The sequence below is a fragment of the Archocentrus centrarchus genome, chromosome 14 (genome assembly GCF_007364275.1).
Source record: "Archocentrus centrarchus isolate MPI-CPG fArcCen1 chromosome 14, fArcCen1, whole genome shotgun sequence".
In the NCBI taxonomy this organism is placed as follows: Eukaryota; Metazoa; Chordata; class Actinopteri; order Cichliformes; family Cichlidae; genus Archocentrus; species Archocentrus centrarchus.
The window spans coordinates 22,059,950-22,079,145 of NC_044359.1; the positions used below are offsets into that span (position 1 = coordinate 22,059,950).

A 19,196-nucleotide genomic window follows, 5' to 3' on the forward strand; every position below is an offset into this window, starting at 1 on the left:
TACCACACAGTAACATCCACATCTTACTGAATGTAAAGTAATAAAGTAACATCAACATGAATGCCAAGGTTTCCTAGGAGAGCATTGCAGGATTATCAGATCAGTGTTCACTTTATCTGTCAGTGGTTTTATTGTGTGGCTAATTAGTGTATAAACATCTTTTAAAACTTCCCTTTAAATAATTTCCCAACAGATTTGTTACAGTGTTGGTGGGACTTCTACAATGAATTTCCCCACATTTGTTTTTTTTGTTTGTTTGTTTTATTTTTGCTTTTTTGTTTTTGACCCAGATGCTGCACAGTTGATGTGGTTTGAGAAGCTGTATGCATGGCTTCAATGTGTGGAGAAATATTTCATCTACCCAGCTGTAGTTCTGAACTCTCTGACAACCGAAGCTCGAGCAGTGGGCCAGAACCACAAAGACCTGGACATCTAGTAAGCATTTCCTTATTCTGGTTCTGTTAATATTTTAAATGCAAAAGTTACACTTTCATCTCTGCTCCCCGTGGACATGTGCTGTCTGCTGTATATGTTGAACTCTCCCATCCATCTTCATTGTAGCACCTTTACCTTACAATATAAAGTGCCTTGAGGTGGCAGTTATTGTGATTTGGTGCTATATAAATAAAACTGAATAGAATTGAACCTATAAAACAGATAAGCTAAAAAATGCTGTATTGCTTTCTCCAGGTTGTACATAACATAATTTTCTCTATCATCTAAGCATTTTAAAGGAGAGCATCATGCTGAATTACCACAAAGGGATTTGGGCCGTATATCAAAATGTAAAAACAAATTTGAGAGTTTGAAACAAAGCCAGAACATTTGTACTACAGAAATGGCTCTGAGCTCACAAATAACACAAAAAGAAGTCATGTTTTATATAATTAAGTATTGTAGTAGTATATACTGAGGAGAGAAACATTTTTTGCATATGTGTTAACGTGACCTGTGAGAGCTGCAACTCTTTTTGTCATGTGAAGGAGATTTTCACAGGAGTCTTTGCAGTCCTGAGAAAAACTAAGTACACTCATGATTCAGTAGCTCGTTGAACCCGCTCTTCTTTGCAATGTTGCTTTGGTTCGTTGATGTTTGTGAGCTTTCCTTTATGCACAGCTCTCTTAAGGTCCCACCACAGCATTTCAGTTTGGACTTTGACTGGTCCATTGCAGCACCTTGAGTCTTTCCTATTTCAGCCATTCTGTTATAGATTTGCTGCTGTGATTTGCTGGCTGATGATCAAATAATCAAGTGCACTTCATTAGCAGCATCTGGCTACTACTTACATTTTTAATTCCTGTAGAAGCAATAAAGGTGGACTTCGTTTTTCACTGGACTGCATAAAGTGTTGTGAAAACGTTCTTTTTCGTGTGACTGTAAACACGTTAAAATAGCACATAGAGGCAGGCACTTGCACCTGGCAGCAGATATCTCATTTAATTTCTTACCATGCAGTTGTAACTATATGTTAGTATGAGTCACTGATTTTGTGTTTTTGCCCCCCCCCCCCCCCCCAGTAGCCGGGCTCTCTTTATCTCGGTAGCTGGAATGAAATTGCTGCGTTCGTCCTTCTGTACCCCATCACAGCAGTACGTCACGCTGTGCTTCACCACACTCTTCTTCCACTACGACTATCCACACTTCTCAGAGACCTTCTTAATCGACTACTACTTCATGTCGGTTCTCTTCAGCAAGGTTAGATGACATATCGTTTTTAAATTTGGTCACCAAAAATAATTTTATTCTACTTTAGAAATAGCTTGCTGTCTCCAAATCCCAGTTTTCTTTCTGTTTCTATTTTTGTGTGTGAGAGCTTGGTAATGATGACTGTTTGAATTTTCAGATGTGGGACCTGCTGTACAAGCTGCGTTTTGTGTTGACCTACATTGCCCCCTGGCAGATCACTTGGGGCTCAGCCTTTCATGCTTTTGCTCAGCCCTTTGCTGTGCCCCGTATCCTTCATTTGATTTTGTGACAATAAGAATGCACTAGTGCCAAACGTAAAGTGTAATAGAGTATAAGAAGGTAAACTATAGCTTTAAGATTTGATCGTTATTTTTTTGTTGCATTTTTTGTTTATTGCATTATTTTGTTATTTTTGTGCTGTTTTGATTGTCTTGACAGTCTATGTGACAAACTTTTTTTTTTTTTAATGACATGTCCTTAACTCTTGCTGTCTCAGACTCTGCTGTCCTTTTTGTTGAAGCTATCTTTTCTGCCATCTTCTCCACACCTCTCAATCCTGTCCTTGGCAGTGCAGTATTTGTCACCTCATACACCAGGCCTGTTAAATTCTGGGAGCGAGATTACAAGTATGTGTTCAATTAAATAACCTGTGCAATCATGAAATTACAGCTTGTACAGTCCGTATATGAAATATCTCCATTCGGCTCTAATCCTGGTTTGTCAATTTTGCAGCACCAAGAGGGTCGATCATTCCAACACTAGACTTGCCACTCAGTTAGACCGCAACCCAGGTATGCCACAGTGTTCTCTCACATGGACTCACATTGATTTTTGTTCTGAAATGAAGGTGACAGTCTGTTCTTGTCACGAAGGTGCCGATGACAACAATTTGAACTCAATTTTCTATGAGCACCTGACGCGATCTCTGCAGCACAGCCTCTGTGGAGACTTACTGCTCGGCCGCTGGGGGAACTACAGCACGGGCGATTGCTTCATCCTTGCATCAGACTACCTCAACGCTCTGGTGCACATCATTGAGATTGGCAATGGCCTGGTCACCTTCCAGCTGAGGGGTCTAGAGTTCAGAGGTCAGCAGCAGGGGATGATTATGATTTTTGGAGCTCATAAAATAAGCACAGTTTTTAGTTGTTTACCATCTTGTTGTGACATGAGTATCAGTCAAATGTTGTCAGAAACGCTGTAGCTTAACCACTACTTAAAAAGATGTTTTTGACAGTGCTCATTTACCTGAAATATATAGCTTTAGGTGGCAGTAGATGTCGAAGTTTCTTGATTTAACTTGTCATAAAGTAAATGTTAAATGAAGTAAATGTTGTCACAGAACTTAATGGCAATAGAAAATTACATGATTGATGAAATTCGTACCCTATGCAATTATGTCTGCCACTAAGCATGAAATCTTCCTGGAAAATGAAGGCTTGATTGCAGAGGAATGAGGGGGAGAGATTGAAAAGTCATCTAAAGCCATTTCACCTAAGTATTTTGAATATCACTTTGTGTGTAAGGTCTTACAGCATAATTTTATTCTTAAATGAGATCAGTTTCACCGCTGAGGGTTTATTTTAAGGTCAGTGAATACTAATAAAAAAAAAAGTTGTGCGTCACTCTCTGAAGAGGTTGTCAATCGGCAAAGCTGGGCTTTATGATCTATAATCATATGATATTTGAGTTCTCTTTAAAAAAAACTTTTTTGTTAATTTTAATCTTTTTTCTCATAGCCTATTATTTAGTGCAGTAAAGAGCCTGTGACAGCTGGTACAGCTGTGGGGTAAAAAGTTATTAAATTTGGCACACTGACACTTTTCATCAAGTTTCATTAGAACTTCTCACTCTAGCACCACCAGTGAGTGAAAGTTTGGAGATCTCTCCATGCATATTACTTTTGAACTACAGAACCTATTCTAAAGAATGAGATCACACTGGATTCATTGGATCAAGTTCAGAACATCCAAAGAAGTGAGATCATGTCTCAAAAATGCTTTGACCTATCAAAACCAAACTTGGTATGTGGACACTGCATCTAACAACTAGAGGGTATTGCTGTAAGCAAAGACATGTTTTACCTGAGCACATCAGCTGCTGTTGGTTACTCTCTGTGCCATTCTGAGACCTGGAAACCTAATTGATGCATTGACATGAAATTATGTGTGGTCTTTAAAAAAAGTCACACTTTTAACACAATCAAATTTCCAATTTTCTTGGCCGCCTCATCATTCCTTAAAGATATTCATCCATTAATTTTGTAATGCACACACACACACACACACACACACACACACACACACACACACACACACACACACACACTCACTCACTCATGAACAAGACGCCAAGATACTTAAATGTCTCCACTCCACTCATCCCTGAACTGGAGTGAGCACACCATCCTTGTCTGGCTGAGATCCATGATCTCAAACTTGGTGGTTGTAATTCATCCCAGCTGAAAGCCACCCTAGTCCAAGCTGGAGGTCACAACCTGATGAAGCCAAACAAACCAAGAGCTGAGCCAAGATCCTGAGGCCATCAAAGCAGAAACCCTCTGCCACTTGGCTACACCTAGAAATTCAGTCCATTAAAGCTTTGACCAGATATATATTATTTTAAAGTTGTATTTTCCAAACAGATTGTTATTTTATGTATACAGAAAAGTCTCATCTTTCAAAGCCCTTGAATGGAGCAGCTAATCCTTATGTTTTACATCTTTCCAGGTACCTACTGTCAGCAGAGGGAGGTAGAGGCAATCACAGAGGGGGTGGAGGAGGATGAAGGCTGCTGCTGCTGTGAACCAGGTCATCTTCCTCACATGTTGTCATTCAATGCTGCCTTTGGACAGCGCTGGCTGGCCTGGGAGGTGGCTGCCACAAAGTATGTGCTCGAAGGCTACAGCATCAGCGACAACAATGCTGCCTCCATGTTGCAAGTATTTGACCTTCGTAAGATCCTCATCACATACTATGTCAAGGTGAGTCAGTTTTCAGGGGAGGCAATTTTACTCTGTTCTTACATCATGCTTCTTGCCTCTTAATGCCCTTGGCTTTGTTTCCTCTTGTAAAATCAAGGCTGTACTACTTTAGCAAAGCGCAAGTCATAGAACTTTTAAAGCTAAAATATGCACATACTTGTACCCCTTCATGTGAATTTAAAGTGCTTTCCTGGGCTGGCTGATCTTTTGGATTGTGTCTCTGTTGCTTCTAACAGAGCATCATCTACTATGTGAGTCGGTCCTCTAAGCTGGAGGAGTGGCTGACTAATGAGACAATTCAGGAGGCTTTGCGACCTTGTCTCGGACCAAACTACGTAGACAGTGACCCCACCTTCAACTTGAACATTGACGAGGACTATGATCACAGAGCCTCTGGCATCACCCCCTCCTCATTCTGCATAGTTTACCTGGACTGGATTCAGTACTGTAACAGCAGGCGCCAAACAGTAAGGCTCCCTGCAACATTTAAACTAGAATCTCATGAGTGGGTTGTTTTTCTGATCTTATTCCCTCATATTACACATACTTGATCATTGTCTGATTCATAACTAAGTATATCCTTCTCTCATTTGCACAAAAAGATGCTATTTGGTTGCATTTAGGGATTGCCTTTTTTTCTAAACCATACCAAGCTGTTTTTTTGTTTCTTTTCCAATGTTACTGATAATGAATACTAAAATTATAATATATACTAATAATTAGTATCTTCCATTTTATTGCCATCATTTGGGCACTTTTCTTCATTATTAACAAAGCAAAATAAAAATCTAAGAAAGCTAAACAGACAGAAAGGATTAAATGTGCAATATTCTACAATTTCTTTGTGCTTCACTGTGTTTTAGCCGGTTACTTGCGAAAGAGATTCTCCACTTGTCAACCTCTGTTTTGGCCTGTGTATTCTGGGACGAAGAGCCTTGGGCACGGCGTCACACAGCATGTCAGCAAGGTAAATCCACCAGGCCGCACAACCATGTCTGTCACTGTTGCTGATGCCATTCATATATATGCTAAGAATAAGCCACATTTGTTGTTGTTTTGTTTGTTTGTTCAACAGCTTGGAACCGTTTCTCTATGGCCTTCATGCACTCTTCAAGGGAGATTTCCGCATCACATCTCCCCGAGACGAATGGGTGTTCGCAGATATGGACCTGCTGAATCGGGTCGTAGCACCAGGAGTACGGATGTCACTCAAACTGCACCAGGTACCAGAGAAAGAAAACTAGTCCTGGAGTGCCAATATTTACGCTTTTAGATCCTGAAGTGAGACTGTTTGTATAATCTGTGTTTCTTTTAGGACCACTTTACATCTCCAGATGAGTATGAGGATCCTATGGTTCTGTATGACGCAATCACTGCCAACGAAGAGAAGATGTTGATATCTCACGAGGGTGATCCCGTGTGGCGAAGCGCTATTCTAGCAAACATGCCTTCGCTCCTAGCACTGCGCCACATCATGGATGACGGCAGCGACGAGTACAAGATCATCATGCTTAACAAGAGATTCCTCAGCTTCAGAGTTATCAAGGTCACAGCTGTTTATGTTCACCTTGTTTGTCTCTGAGTTATTATTCGCATGACTTGTCAGAGCCTCATCTCTCTTTTTGCCGCCTGCTACAGGTGAACCGAGAGTGTGTGCGTGGGCTGTGGGCGGGGCAGCAGCAGGAGCTGGTTTTCCTGCGCAACCGTAACCCAGAACGAGGAAGCATTCAAAATGCCAAACAGGCCCTGAGGAATATGATTAACTCATCATGCGACCAGCCCATCGGCTACCCCATCTACGTGTCCCCCCTCACGACCTCGTATGCTGGGGAACACAGCCAGCTCCGCTCTGTGTGGGGAGGACCAGTCAGCCCACACAACATTTACACCTGGCTAATCAGTAGCTGGGACAGGTACTTATTCTGTACATAAATAAATGCACACAGGAGGCTTTCTGAGAGGTTAACCTTAGCTGTAATGTATGCAGGTTACAGAAAGGGTGCGGGGCCGGCTGCAACAGTGGAGGAAACATTGAAGATTCAGACTGCGGAGGCGGCTCCACCTCCATCTCTACCAACCCAGTTGTTCACACCACCCAGAGTACACCAGCCTCCGGCCTTCCACAGCCACACATCACCACTGTCCAGCCCTCTATGGGTAAGAACAGTTAGTTAGCATGATCTGGTCATACGAAGATGAACTAAAACAGTTCATGTCTTGTCTATGTGTGGATTTATTTATTTATTTTCATAATGAATTAAAAGTGAAATACGTTTTCTTACACTTCAGGCACAGACAACCCTGTAGGTCCAACCCAAAGCTGGCCTCACCACCCTCAACCTCTCCCATTAGCTCTGCTCAGCCAATCAGAGGGCAGAATGGAGGCAGGGCTTCTCTCATCCCTGCAGCGTACGTCCTCCATCCAGGGTCTCCTGGGCCAGCAGCTGTCCAGCTCCCAGCTCTCCTTCAGCAGCTCAGTGGCTCCTCCACCTCTGCCCGGCCCAGAGCGCTTCTGCCCTTCAAGTCTCCTGGAGAACTCAGGGCACCGAGCGGGCCAGCGGGCTGGCCTTGGCCAGGGCAGCGGACTACACTATGAGAGTCACTTTAGCAAGTGGAGTTTTTCAGGGAGGAAGGGCTTTAATGGACCAGCTGCAGCGGAGGGGGAAGGAGCACCATTACAGACAATACGCACACAGGTATGGAGACTGACCACAAAGGAAATTAAAAGTGTTGGAAAAAATACAGATACTCATTTTGGAATCAGTACAACCTTTAAGGCTCCATTTTGTCCAAGTTCATTCTCAATTAAATGTGTGAAATCTGAAACTCTTTCATATTTTTGTAGAGTGGATTACAGCTGAGTATTCACAATATGCTAAAGGAAGTAATTAGATACATGGACAAAATGGAGAAACAGCATTTCAGAAGAAAATGCCATGTTCCTGTGGTTACAGCTTCTCAGATTTAAATCTTTTCCTTTTGTGGTCCAAACAAAAAATTCTACTCCAGATATTTTCAAGACTTCTTTAAACCTGTTGAGGGCAGTTTACACTGTTTGGTGGTATTTTATCAGACCAAATGTCTGAGGAAGGGAGAAAGAACAGAACAGATAAATTGATCAGTAATGAAGAGAATCTTCAGTTATATTTCTGCTTACCTGTCTGGACAGTAATCAAAGTTAGAAACCTCATTTACACCTACTGAAATACTGCATTCAACTCAGTTGTAGAGATGCATCAGTTTATCAGCAGTGAGTGAATTGTTATGTTTCAGTAACTCAAACAGGAAGTGGGTCATAAATATGGCTTTGTCGGGTTATGGTCCAGAATCCTCAGCGGCACGTCCTCTCTGCACCTGTGTGAATAACTCTTGACTTGATTTGCTTTTGTTTGGACCTCAATGCTGCAGATTGTGACAACATGTTGAGTCATTTTGTTTTGTTCAGTTGTGCATGTGCAGCAGGTGGCCTTTTCTTTGCCTGCCTGATTGGGCTTGCTGTTTATAAACTCCCAAATCACCTGCCTTTTATTAACCTGTCTCTTCCAGCCTGCTCCTGCTGCACCCCTACAAGAGGCCAGTCCAACGCAAGATCCTCTGGGAGCCACTCAGTCGACAGATCCATCCCCACTCTCTCCAGGGGACCCTCCCACTCCCAGAGAGGAATCCACAGAGCTGCCTTTACTTGATCACCTGCGCTGAGTCTGCACTAGTGACAGTTTCTACAGTGAAAGCACACCGCAGTTGAATGTGGACCGGGCCTGGCGCATCCAGTCCGGACTCATTCCAGCCTTCGGGACTCATTCCATCAACTCTTGTTGAACTAACTCAGTGCAGCCACAGTTTGGAAGTCCTCTGATGGCCCTCTGAATCCAGGGTGGATCTGGGTATATATACACATCACTCCTCTCCTTGTTAGTCAAAAGAGATAACCATCTGATAGCATGCTGAGCTGATGCACGTCAGACCATGAAATTATTTTAGCCAACCTGTTTATTCCAAAGTCAGTTTTATCACAACTCGTAAGTTATTAACTTTTTTTTTTTTTTCCGTACTGAGCGCTCGGTGTCTCTACAGACAACTTTGGTTGTTAAAGTAGTGACTGATCAGACAGGCCAGTGCAATTATAAGGGATATTTTGCTTGAGGATTGTTTATTTTTCTATACTGGAGAATAGAGGACTGACTCTAACTTAACATCATCTGCAGCATTCTGGGGTTTTTTGTTGTTGTTTTTGTTTTTTTTCATAACCAGTCCAAAAGAATTTTTTAAGAAAGGATCAGTACGATGCTATACGTGCAAGTGAAGGATGCGTGGAGACCGTGATACGCCTTGTTTTGTTCTCCCCACATGTAACCATCCTCACTGGACAGTTTTGCATCAAACAATGTTTCACAGGACATATTGACTCATTTCAGGAGCCTCCACTTCTTTTCCCCTGCACAATACACATATTATACAAGGAAGCAGAAAAAGAAAACAAAAACATCATCGTTGTTCTCTGGCCCGTTTTCTGCAGAGGTGCCTGACAACATCAACGTTTCTGTCTCGGAGCAAGTTTCAGGAAACAAAAACAAACTCCCTTCCGCCCCAGCTGACGTGGTGCTTTTACTGCTAGTTTACAGCATATTTAGGCTTGGACATCCTGGAGTCCTGTATCTAACTAGTAACCTGGGGAACTTCACACAGAGCTGGTTTCCATTAATCAGGATCAAACAGAGGGCGAGTCAAATCTGTGAAAAAATTGTGATCCTCACAAAAACTGGGAGTGTAAGAATTTTTTTAAATCCCTTTTTTTTTTTTTTTTTTTTTGCTTCGGTGAGTGGAATGTCTTTTTTTGTTTTGTTTTATGTTTTTACTTGAATCTTCACGAGTCCTTCAGTGTCGAACATGCACTGAGTTTGTTTTCTTTGGATAACTGATCACTAATGTCCTCCCTGATCAGATCCAATCAGCTCATGGCTTTCTGAATAGCAGGGACCCAGGCTGCTTTGTGGGGAGAGCTGTGTCTTCTAGGGATGCACTGATGTCTAAAATAACAGTTTAGCTCATAGCCATATTTTTGGTTTTACTTCTTTTCCTTTTGCAGCAGGGAAACAAAGAAATCTTCATTATGATTTTTTTTTTTATTTTCCAAAATACCCCTTCTCTTCATCACACTGTTGATGTGACACTACCGAAAACCATCAGCCACTGGCATTGGTAAATTGGCCATCTGATTGGCTGATACATCAGCGTATCCCTAGTGTGTTCTTTACCTGCAGTCTGGCCCCTTCTGTTACTGTACTACTGCTTCTGCATCTCCTGCTACTACTACTATAATACCCACTACTACTGCTGTTTCTACAACAGTTAAATCCAGCGTTTTAGTTGGAAATAAACAAAGCTGAATAATACTGAAAGCAAAGGTGGAATATTTATTTGATTAATATTGTCTTACAGATATCTTTAACGGGGTTTGTCTGTATGGTGTGCTGATATATTGAATTGGATATTTGCCTTCTGTCAACCCTCCCACCCCCTCCCTCAGTTTGTTTGATATCATCACATTTGTATCATCTCACCAATGGCCCTTTTTTTTTTTTTTTTTTTTTAAAGCAAACAAACATTTTTTAAGTGTGGAACATAACTGGAAGTGTGTCAGTGAAGTTGTTACATTGGTTTCTTTCCCGCTCCTCCTCTCTTTTTGTTTGACCACTGTGAAAAGCAACGAAAACACTGATTGAGAGTTTCATAAATACAGCAAAAAAACCTTTCAGTCCTATCAAAAATTTCAGCTCCAGATGTTTCCCCACGTCCACTGGCTTTATCCCTGACAGTGCCCGGCTGTTTGCAGTGGGTGAAGGATTCGGAATTAACCTCGTGCCATAGCATGAATCGCCATGTGCTACTTTTCTCACCAAATGATTTCTAACAAGTGTTTGTTTTGTTTTGTTTTTTCCCCTGCTGGAAACTTGAAAGGAGGCGAGTTTTCTCAGGGTGTATACCAGGAAAGAAATGAACTTCTTCTTCTGCAGGAACACTTTCTGTCCAAAGGGAGAAAATTGGCAGTGCGAGCAGGCGCGACAGAAGATGCTCCCTTTTAGCCCTTTTTAGAAAATGTTTTGCATGCTGTTAAAGCCTTTTTTTTTTTTTTTTTAAATGTTGCAGCATTTTTTTTTTCCCATCACTTTAGGCTTCTTACATGATAATGCCCCCCCCCCCCCCCACCCCACCCCGGCCCTGATTTTTTTTCCTTGATTCAGCTGTGACGAAGCTAAGACAGGTAGAAGTGTTTGGGCATCCATCTCAAAATGCATTAGAAACTCCCACAACTCAGGAAAAACAGAGACTTTCTGATCAGTGCTGTTTTCTGTTTTTCTTTTCTCATTTATTTTATATCCAAAGCAACAGGGAGCTCAACTGTTTTTTCTTTTCTTTTTTCTTTTTCTTCATTTAGTGGGAGTCGGGAAAGCACAAGTTAACGGACAGGTGTGAGTGTCCAAAAAAAAGGGATTTCTTAATCTCTGAAATTCTGTACAGCATGTTTGGTATATAAATATATTTAAAATATAAATCTATTTTATTATTGGATTTTGGGTTCTTTTACATCAAAGACACTATGCTGAGGTTTGGGGGGGGGAATTTTGTGTTTACCCGTAGAAGGGGACGGCTGAGTGGAGAGAGACGCTCTTCACATCGAGATGTGCAGTTTGGGAAGAATCAGTTAATACTTCTTTTGCACAAAATGTATCATACACCACCCCACTTTATAGTTTTATTTTAGTTACTTTTGGAGGAGGGGTCTTTTATTTAAGAACTTTAAGTCAATGTTAAATGTTCTGTACAGTTTTTTATGTGATTTTTTTTTTTCCCTTCTATTTAAATTAAAGGTTTTTGTGTCTTTGTTTGCAAATCAACAGCTGTGTGTGTGTGTGTGTGTGTGTGTGTGTGTGTGTGTGTGTGTGTGTGTGTGTGTGTGTGTGTGTGTGTGATTTTATTTTCCATGACTTTGTCCTGTTGGTTACAGTGTTTTTCTTTTTTGTCTTAAATCCTTGCCCTAATTGTTTTAGGGAAGTGCATTCTTAATTAAATGATACAGAGGCAGTGGGCTGGACAAATCCAGCGGCAGCATAAAACCGTATGCTACAGTAATAACATCAGCACCACTAAACAGGTTTACTTTGTTACCTGTACACTCACCTGTCCACTTTATTAGGTACACCTGTTTAACTGCTTGTTAACATAAATGTCTTAATTGCTCAATTATGTGGCAGCAACTGTAGACCTGGTCAAGATAACCTGCTGAGGTTCAAACTGAGCATCAGACTGGGGAACAAAGGGGACTTAAGTGACTTTGAATGTGGTGTGGTTGTGATCCCAGACAGGCTGACCTGAGTATTTCAGAAACTGCTGATCTGCTGGGATTGTCCCGCACGGCCGTCTCTAGGGTTTACAAAGAAGGATCCAAAAAAGAGAAACTATCCAGTGAGCTGCAGTTCTTGCTGATGTCATAGGAAAATGAATATGGTGAACGTGAAATTATGGCTCCATCCTGCTTTGTATCAGCCGTTCAGGGTGGTTGTGGTGGTGTAGTAATAGTGTGGGGGATATTTTCTCAGCACACTTTGGACCCCTTAGTACCAACTGAGCATTGTTGCTGAGCATGTCCATCCCTTTATGACCACAGTGCTTCGAGCAGGATAACACAGTATGCCACAAAGCTCAAACTGGTTTCTTGTATATTGCAGTGAGTTCACTGAAGTCAAATGGGCTCCACAATCAGCAGCTTTCAGTCCAGTGGAGCACCTCTGGGATGCGGTGCATCCATGATGTGCAGCCGACAAATCTCCAGCAACTATGTGATGCTGTCATGTCAACGTGAACCAAAAGGAGGAATGCTTTCAGCACCTTGTTGAATTGATGTCATGAAGGCAAAAGGGGATCCAACCCAATACTAGCAAGGTGTACCTAATAAAGAGGAGAAAATAGATCACTGTCTAAACAATTTTCTGATTCCTTTAGAGGCCTCTGTCCTGGGCTGTGGGCCTGTCCAAATCGTGTTTGATTCCATCTTCTCTTTTCTTTTAGGACATTTTGAACCCTGCTAACACTGTTGGTCTTACTCATGGTTTTGCAACATTACATAATAATAAGCATGTTCCACATTTTGATAGTATGAAAAACACAGGTGCAAATAATTGGGGCGATCACCAGTTTGTAGTTTTATGTGTTCACTAACCAGACCAGTTCCAGACTCATTTAAATTTATATATCTTGTGGCGACTGAATTTAAATGGTGGGAACCAAACAGTCATAATTTTAGTATCTGATCAAATGACTATGTGGTCATAATCTCCCCCTTCTGTTCATTTTTTTTTTTTAATAAAAGGGTCAAAAAGCATTATAATGTCAGTATACTCTGAATTGAATTCTAAACAGTTTATCCTCGAGTCCAAGTAAAATGTCTGTGCAATTTGAAAAATTTCCCTCGAGATTTATGAGGAACAGTTGGACCAACAACCCAAAGGCATTTGCCTCTGGGGGAAAAAATATATCAGCTCTGGTAATGTGCATCAGTATTCTCACCTCAAGTACTTTAAGATTTTGGAGAAATCGATTCCTCTCTTGTTTCTGTGAGGTCTGTATGAAGCAGAGGGCAGGTAAGAGCTCAGAATTGAGAAAGAAAAACAGTAAAAGTCTGGCTCCCCCCACAGATTAAAAAAAATGGTTTCAACCTTTGAAGCTCAACTAAAGGGGAACTCCTGAGTTCAAGTATTCGCAGCAACATTCAGGTTTGTGATCGTCCAGTTCTAATTAAAGCGCTGCCTCCAGAGCGTGCTTATCCAAACCCGATATCTATAAAGAGGTGAGGGCAGTGTCTGTACTTCTTTGAAGGCTCTGTTTGTCTTTGATTGGCCAAAAGAGACTGAAGGTGCTGTGTGACACATTCAAAGCTGAGGATATAAGCATTTTCTATTAGGGCTGTGGCAGTAATTACATATATAAGGCTAGGTTAGTAACATGAAAGATGGTGGCTTCTCTTTAATTGCATTTTTTTTTTTTTTAATCATTAATGGTTACTTTTAAACACTGGTTTTAAGGAAACAAATGAGCATATAACAGATGAATTCCAACCACACCTCTCAGAAGATTTATTTCACATTTATTTCAAAATTTGCGATGCTGTCCAGCTGTGCAGCAGCGCTCAGGGAACTGAGCTGCAAACATCCTTTATCTAGATCGATTTAAAAAAGTCCTGAAAGTCTTTGAGAACTCAAACAAAAGAGCGCTTCATTAGAGACGGTGTATACCGTATCTCATTATAGAACTCATCCTCTTCTCCTTTCCCCTTTCTCCACCTCCCATCCTGCCCTGTGTGATGGAGCCACAGAGCGAGCACCAGCAAAGCCAGCAGCACCAGGCTCATGGACAAGGTCAGCAGCACGCCCTGCAATACACCTGAGGGACTGTTTGGGGCTGGGCAGAAATACAAGAGTTTTTATCATAGGGCATAAAGACTAGCAGAGAGGATTGTGGGTGCACAAAGAGGAACTCACTGCTGTAGATGGACAAGTTGACGTAGCAGTTCTCTGTTCCCAGGGCGTTGGTGGCAGAGCAGCGGTACAGGCCGGAGGTCTGAGAGGACACGTTGACAATTTGAACAGAGCCTGACATGTCACCTTAGAGAGAAGACACATTCACGTTAATGAGATGAAGAAGAGTATGACCGTGACAGTGTCTTCTTCCAAATCACATGCCTAATATACGTTAAGCTTATTTTATAATATATTATTACTCTGCTAGTGTAGCTTTGTTTGTTTTATCGTCTACTTTGGTTCATTTCAAACACCATCTGAAGCGGATCAACTGAGTTTCTCTCTCCTCAGCTTCTCCTGAAATGAACAGTCTCTAATTGTTATGGTAGTTTCATTCTAATGGAGAGAGACAGGCTATCAACAAAAATCCACAAAAAAATTACATAAACGTTCTAAATTGATTTGCATGTCACTGAGTATTTGATCACCAAGCAAAACATGACTCAGTACTTGATGAAGAAATCCTTGTTGGCACAGCAGTAAGATGTTTCCTGTAGTTGGTCACCAGGTTTACACACATCTCAGGAGGGATCTTGGTCCACTCCTCTTTACAGAAACTCTAAATCCTTCAGGTTTCCTGACTGCTTCTTGGCAACTCGAAGCTTCAGCTCCCACCACAGATTTTCCATAGAACTGAGGTCTGGAGACTGGCTAGGCCACTCCAGAGGATCGAATATTTATCTCCCCCACTGTATAGCACCAGTTTATGACAACAGTCATCTTAAGGAACTTCACATTTTAAGGTATAAACCCTACGGTATCAGGGAGAGAAGCCCAGCAATCTGAAGATGCCATGTGGGGAAGCACTTGGAAACAATATGGGTGAGAAGAAATCCGTATTAACAGGAAGAGACCTCCAGCAGATCCAGGCTCAGGAAGGAGAAGCCATCTGCTCCGACCAGTTTGGGGGTGAGTAAAAGGAAACATTTGGAACCCAGCAGACAGCAAATGGGACAAGACACAAAGCAAGAGAGACTAGACAAACAGTTAATGACATGCATTAGTGGGAGAAACACAATGATAATGACATTTCCTTCCCCTAAGCCGTTTATATACAAAAGCTCATTAAAAAAAAAAGACAAGATCTTTGATGAAAGATCCTTCGTGCTGCACCTGGACCTGAGTCACAATCTCATGCTGAGTAACATTTTTTTCTGTGGGGAAAAAACTGAATGAGATTTTTTTTTTTTATTATCTTTTTTTTTTTCTTCTCTCTGAAACAGCCTTTTTTTAAACTTTAACTTATATACTGGAGACTAAATCTAAAACCCATTCTTTTTTAAATGGGGTCAATACTAATTTTTTTCTTCAGTTTAAACAGTCCTATAAACACTTTCATTTTAAAACAGTTGTGATTTTATTATCTCTCCTTCTTTCTACAGTAGACGTGTGTGTGTGTGTGTGTGTGTGTGTGTGTGTGTGTGTGTGTGTGTGTGTGTGTGTGTGTGTGTGTGTGTGTGTGTGTGTGTGTGTGTGTCTCTATTTTGCCTTCAGTGAAAAAGTCACCAAGTGGTTAAATACTATTTAATGGGCACTGAATCTGCTTATCGTAGCCCGAAGTCTTATTGCGCTTTAATGGAGTCAATTATAATGGCCAACATATTTCACTTGCACTATTAAATTCAAATATTTTCTGTGCATCATTTTAGGATGATTTAGCTATAAATAACATCAACAGAAGATTTTAATTTTTTGGTCAAGGGGTCCTTTAAATTTAAGACAAACATATGTGAACCCCAGAACAGACCGACTACCTGTCCACCAGCCCCCCCACACAACCCTGAATTGGATAAGCAGAAGAAAATGGATGGATGGATGGATGGATGGATGGATGGAGGTGTGTGTGTGTGTGTGTGTGTGTGTGTGTGTGTGTGTGTGTGTGTGTGTGTGTGTGTGTGTGTGTGTGTGTGTGCACTGACCCTCCATATTGATGGGAAGTGATATTTCATCTGGATTCAGTTTATCCCAGCGGATCTCTGGAGTGGGGCTGCCCTCCGCCACCAAGCAGGACAGCTTGACACTTCCTCCCATTTCAATGTCTCCATCCCACTGGCATACAGGCAGTGAAGGCGGCACTACAGATGACCCACAGATGAATTTCTTAAAGGATGTTTTACAAACTAAGACACACATGTGTGTGAACATTTAAGGGAGTGGCTTTTAGAGGCATTTGGATAGCAGCAAATATTATGATCAGACAAAAACAAAAAGAGACAAATGTATCATTAATTTCTGCTGTGTTAAATGGTCGTCTGACTTAATTGTGTGAGCGCTTCTGCCAGCTGCTTCACCCAGAACAACTTACCCAGAACACTGAGCACCAGCTCTCCTATGCCGGGGTCTGTAATCTCCGGTGGGTTGTTGACCATGCAGCGGTAAATACCGGCATCTGATACTCGTGTGTCATTCAGCATGATATCTGCACTCAAGGGAAGACCTGCACGAGGTTTACATGAAATAATCCTGTTTTTGTCTGCCTTCAGTCTTGAATTATATCTATAGAGATAAAAATAGAAATTTTTTAAATGTCACCTGTAAAACCCACCCGCCCAATGAGGGAGGGGTCTTCAATCACCTGTCCATGGTCGTACACGATCACCTAGCGATCATTAAAAAAAACACCTTAAAAGGCTCAAACACAACTGGAGGATATTTAAATATTTTAATTATCTAAAATGTGTCATCTGTTTGTAAGGCATCACCCTGACAGAAGTACTGTCACACCTGTATTGGGGTTTCTGGACTGGAGGAGGGAGTCAGGGTCCAGATGATGTTGAGTCTGGAGAGGCGGGCTGAGGTGGAGGTGTAGAAGGAGCAGGGCAGGACAACAAAATCCCCTCGAACCACCTCCAGACTGGATTCTCTCATGACTACCCTGAGCGCAGCTGGAAGAAGAGAAATCATTAAAATGAGACAAGCCGTGCCTGTGGCATCACACAGGTATTTCTTCTGGTTTGATCATTACCAGTCTGCTTCCAACTTCACTTCTTTTCCTGCTGACGTGCAGACTGCGCCAGCCCTCCCTCTCCCCTTCATTACTGCAATAATGAACTTCCTCCCTCCTCCTCTATGTCATCCCCGGGCCCTTTGTGTGCGTGGGAATTGAGCGCGCATAGTAGTTGTTAATTAAACTTGACAGCTCTGAGGTTGAACCAGATCCATCACAGGACGAGAAGAACAACAGCCCACTTCACTGGGATGCGTTTGGTCATTTCTCAGCGTTGTTTCTACACAGATCACAAGCTCTGAAAGAGCCGGCCTTAAGAGAGGCTTTCATTAAGACTCAAAATGTCAAACATACTGTATTGTATTAATATTAAAAGGTCACTTTTTAGAGACATTTGATTAATAACAGCACTACATGAACAAAACCCCTTAGCTCGCGCTAAATAAAGCTCATCTCATTTGATGAATTTGTGCATGTATATAAAGTGTACAGTCTGCATGAATGCATCAAGAGGTCGCCCACAATCTGGCATTTCTGTCTGGAAAAGATTCCCAACTTTGCAGTTAAACTCTTAATGCTTCTCTCCACATACTCATGAGGCTTTAGGTAAGTCGTGCCTAGTTTTTACACTAGAGTGGGTTTCTTCTGAAATTAACGTGCAGTTATTCTTATAATATCTATGCAAAGAATCACAGAACAGCAGCAAATGTTTGTGAAACTTTGCAAATCCTTCAAACACTTAAAGCCTTTGCAAAGCACTAAAGCGGCAATATTTAACATTTTTTTCTTGAGATGGGCCTACTCACCGTTCTCCCGAGCGATGAAACACACACACAAGGTCCAGAACATCCATCTTCCTGTAGCACCCATAGCTGTTAGGGAAGACAGAGAGGCAGTCATCTCTCCCTGCAGTCTGCAAGCTGGTGGCCAAAAAACCCAGGCATGCATGATTAATATAATGAGTGATGCAATCAACCCCACCCTCTTATACTCACTCTCTGTCTCTGTCCCATTGTCAGCTGGGAAAATGTTCTCTAATTAAGTTGTCAGGTAAGTGGCTGGAGAAGGAATTTTTCTGGTCCTATTAGCTGTTCCTGCAGTGGTATCTACAGGGTGAGCTTGTCGTCTAATGAGTTAGTGCAGCATGAAGGAAACGGAAGCTGCTCTGTAGAAATAATTTTGCAGGGCAATATAAGCTACAGTGTGCATGTGTTCATCACGAGGTAAGCAACATAGTGCACTCATGAGAGTGACTGTTTTCCAAATACAGGACCTTTTTTTTTTTTTCATTTAAAGATGTTTCATCTTTGCTGGACTGAAAAATCCATCCATCCATCTTCACCCACTTATCCAATACAAGGCCTCAGAGGGGGCTGGAGTGTATCCCAGACAACATAGTTTGGACCCAGTCTGGCCAATTTAGAATCCCCTATGCATGTCTTTGGGAGGACAGAGAAGCCACGAGTTCCTGGAGAGAACCCACACAGATACAGGGAGAACCTGCAAACTCCACACAGAAAGGTTCCAGCCTGGATTTGAACCCTGGACCTTTTTGCTGTGTGGCAGGTTAGAAGTGCACAGGATTTTTACACTGAATTAGTCAAAAGTCTACACTGCCTGTCCTTGTAGAGACAGAGCAAAAAAAAAAAAAAAGTTTTTCACAAGTGTTTTGCACTTTGCATTGTCTGATTATCTGTGGCTTCAAGGCAGTGAAAAATCGAAGGCCGTCACTGGTGCAAAGAAATATTCAAAGGCGTTTTTGATGCTAGAAGAGTCATCAGATGGTGACATCCTCCAAATATGACCTTTGGGCAAAACAAAAAGCCATCAGAGCTCCTCTTTGATGTATTTAGATGAAATGTGTTAAGTTAGCAATGACTCACCTAAGTCGATCTGCCGGGCAAGTTCTTCAGTGATCCTCTAAATATATAAACTGTTGTCATGTTTATGAAACTCATATGGGAACATAAGTAAATGTTTTCACATGTAGGAGCACTGCGTCAGT

At 41.7% G+C, this 19,196-nt stretch overlaps 2 protein-coding genes across 2 annotated transcripts in view; one reads left to right on the forward strand and one right to left on the reverse strand.

The window, feature by feature from the left end:
- LOC115791749 (pecanex-like protein 3) overlaps window positions 1–10,808 on the forward strand; it is a 32,127-nt gene extending 21,319 nt beyond the window's left edge. Inside the window, exons 22-36 of the mRNA XM_030745980.1 lie at window positions 291–435; window positions 1,518–1,695; window positions 1,844–1,952; window positions 2,183–2,312; window positions 2,419–2,477; window positions 2,559–2,774; window positions 4,416–4,669; window positions 4,906–5,136; window positions 5,533–5,636; window positions 5,745–5,892; window positions 5,985–6,215; window positions 6,308–6,582; window positions 6,657–6,826; window positions 6,959–7,365; window positions 8,216–10,808. Of these exons, the coding sequence (XP_030601840.1) occupies window positions 291–435; window positions 1,518–1,695; window positions 1,844–1,952; window positions 2,183–2,312; window positions 2,419–2,477; window positions 2,559–2,774; window positions 4,416–4,669; window positions 4,906–5,136; window positions 5,533–5,636; window positions 5,745–5,892; window positions 5,985–6,215; window positions 6,308–6,582; window positions 6,657–6,826; window positions 6,959–7,365; window positions 8,216–8,368 (2,810 nt within the window). The 3' untranslated portion in view covers window positions 8,369–10,808. The remainder of the gene's footprint in view (window positions 1–290; window positions 436–1,517; window positions 1,696–1,843; window positions 1,953–2,182; window positions 2,313–2,418; window positions 2,478–2,558; window positions 2,775–4,415; window positions 4,670–4,905; window positions 5,137–5,532; window positions 5,637–5,744; window positions 5,893–5,984; window positions 6,216–6,307; window positions 6,583–6,656; window positions 6,827–6,958; window positions 7,366–8,215) is intronic.
- A 2,986-nt stretch (window positions 10,809–13,794) lies between these two features.
- LOC115791751 (immunoglobulin superfamily member 11) lies at window positions 13,795–18,120 on the reverse strand. The gene is made up of 7 exons (XM_030745982.1): window positions 17,998–18,120; window positions 16,969–17,129; window positions 16,777–16,843; window positions 16,550–16,681; window positions 16,164–16,319; window positions 14,206–14,328; window positions 13,795–14,125 (listed from the first exon to the last, which is right to left on the reverse strand). The coding sequence occupies exons 1-7, from the start codon at window positions 18,089–18,091 to the stop codon at window positions 13,923–13,925; spliced, it is 936 nt and encodes a 311-aa protein (XP_030601842.1). The 5' UTR covers window positions 18,092–18,120; the 3' UTR covers window positions 13,795–13,922.
- Between the last annotated feature and the right edge of the window lie 1,076 nt (window positions 18,121–19,196).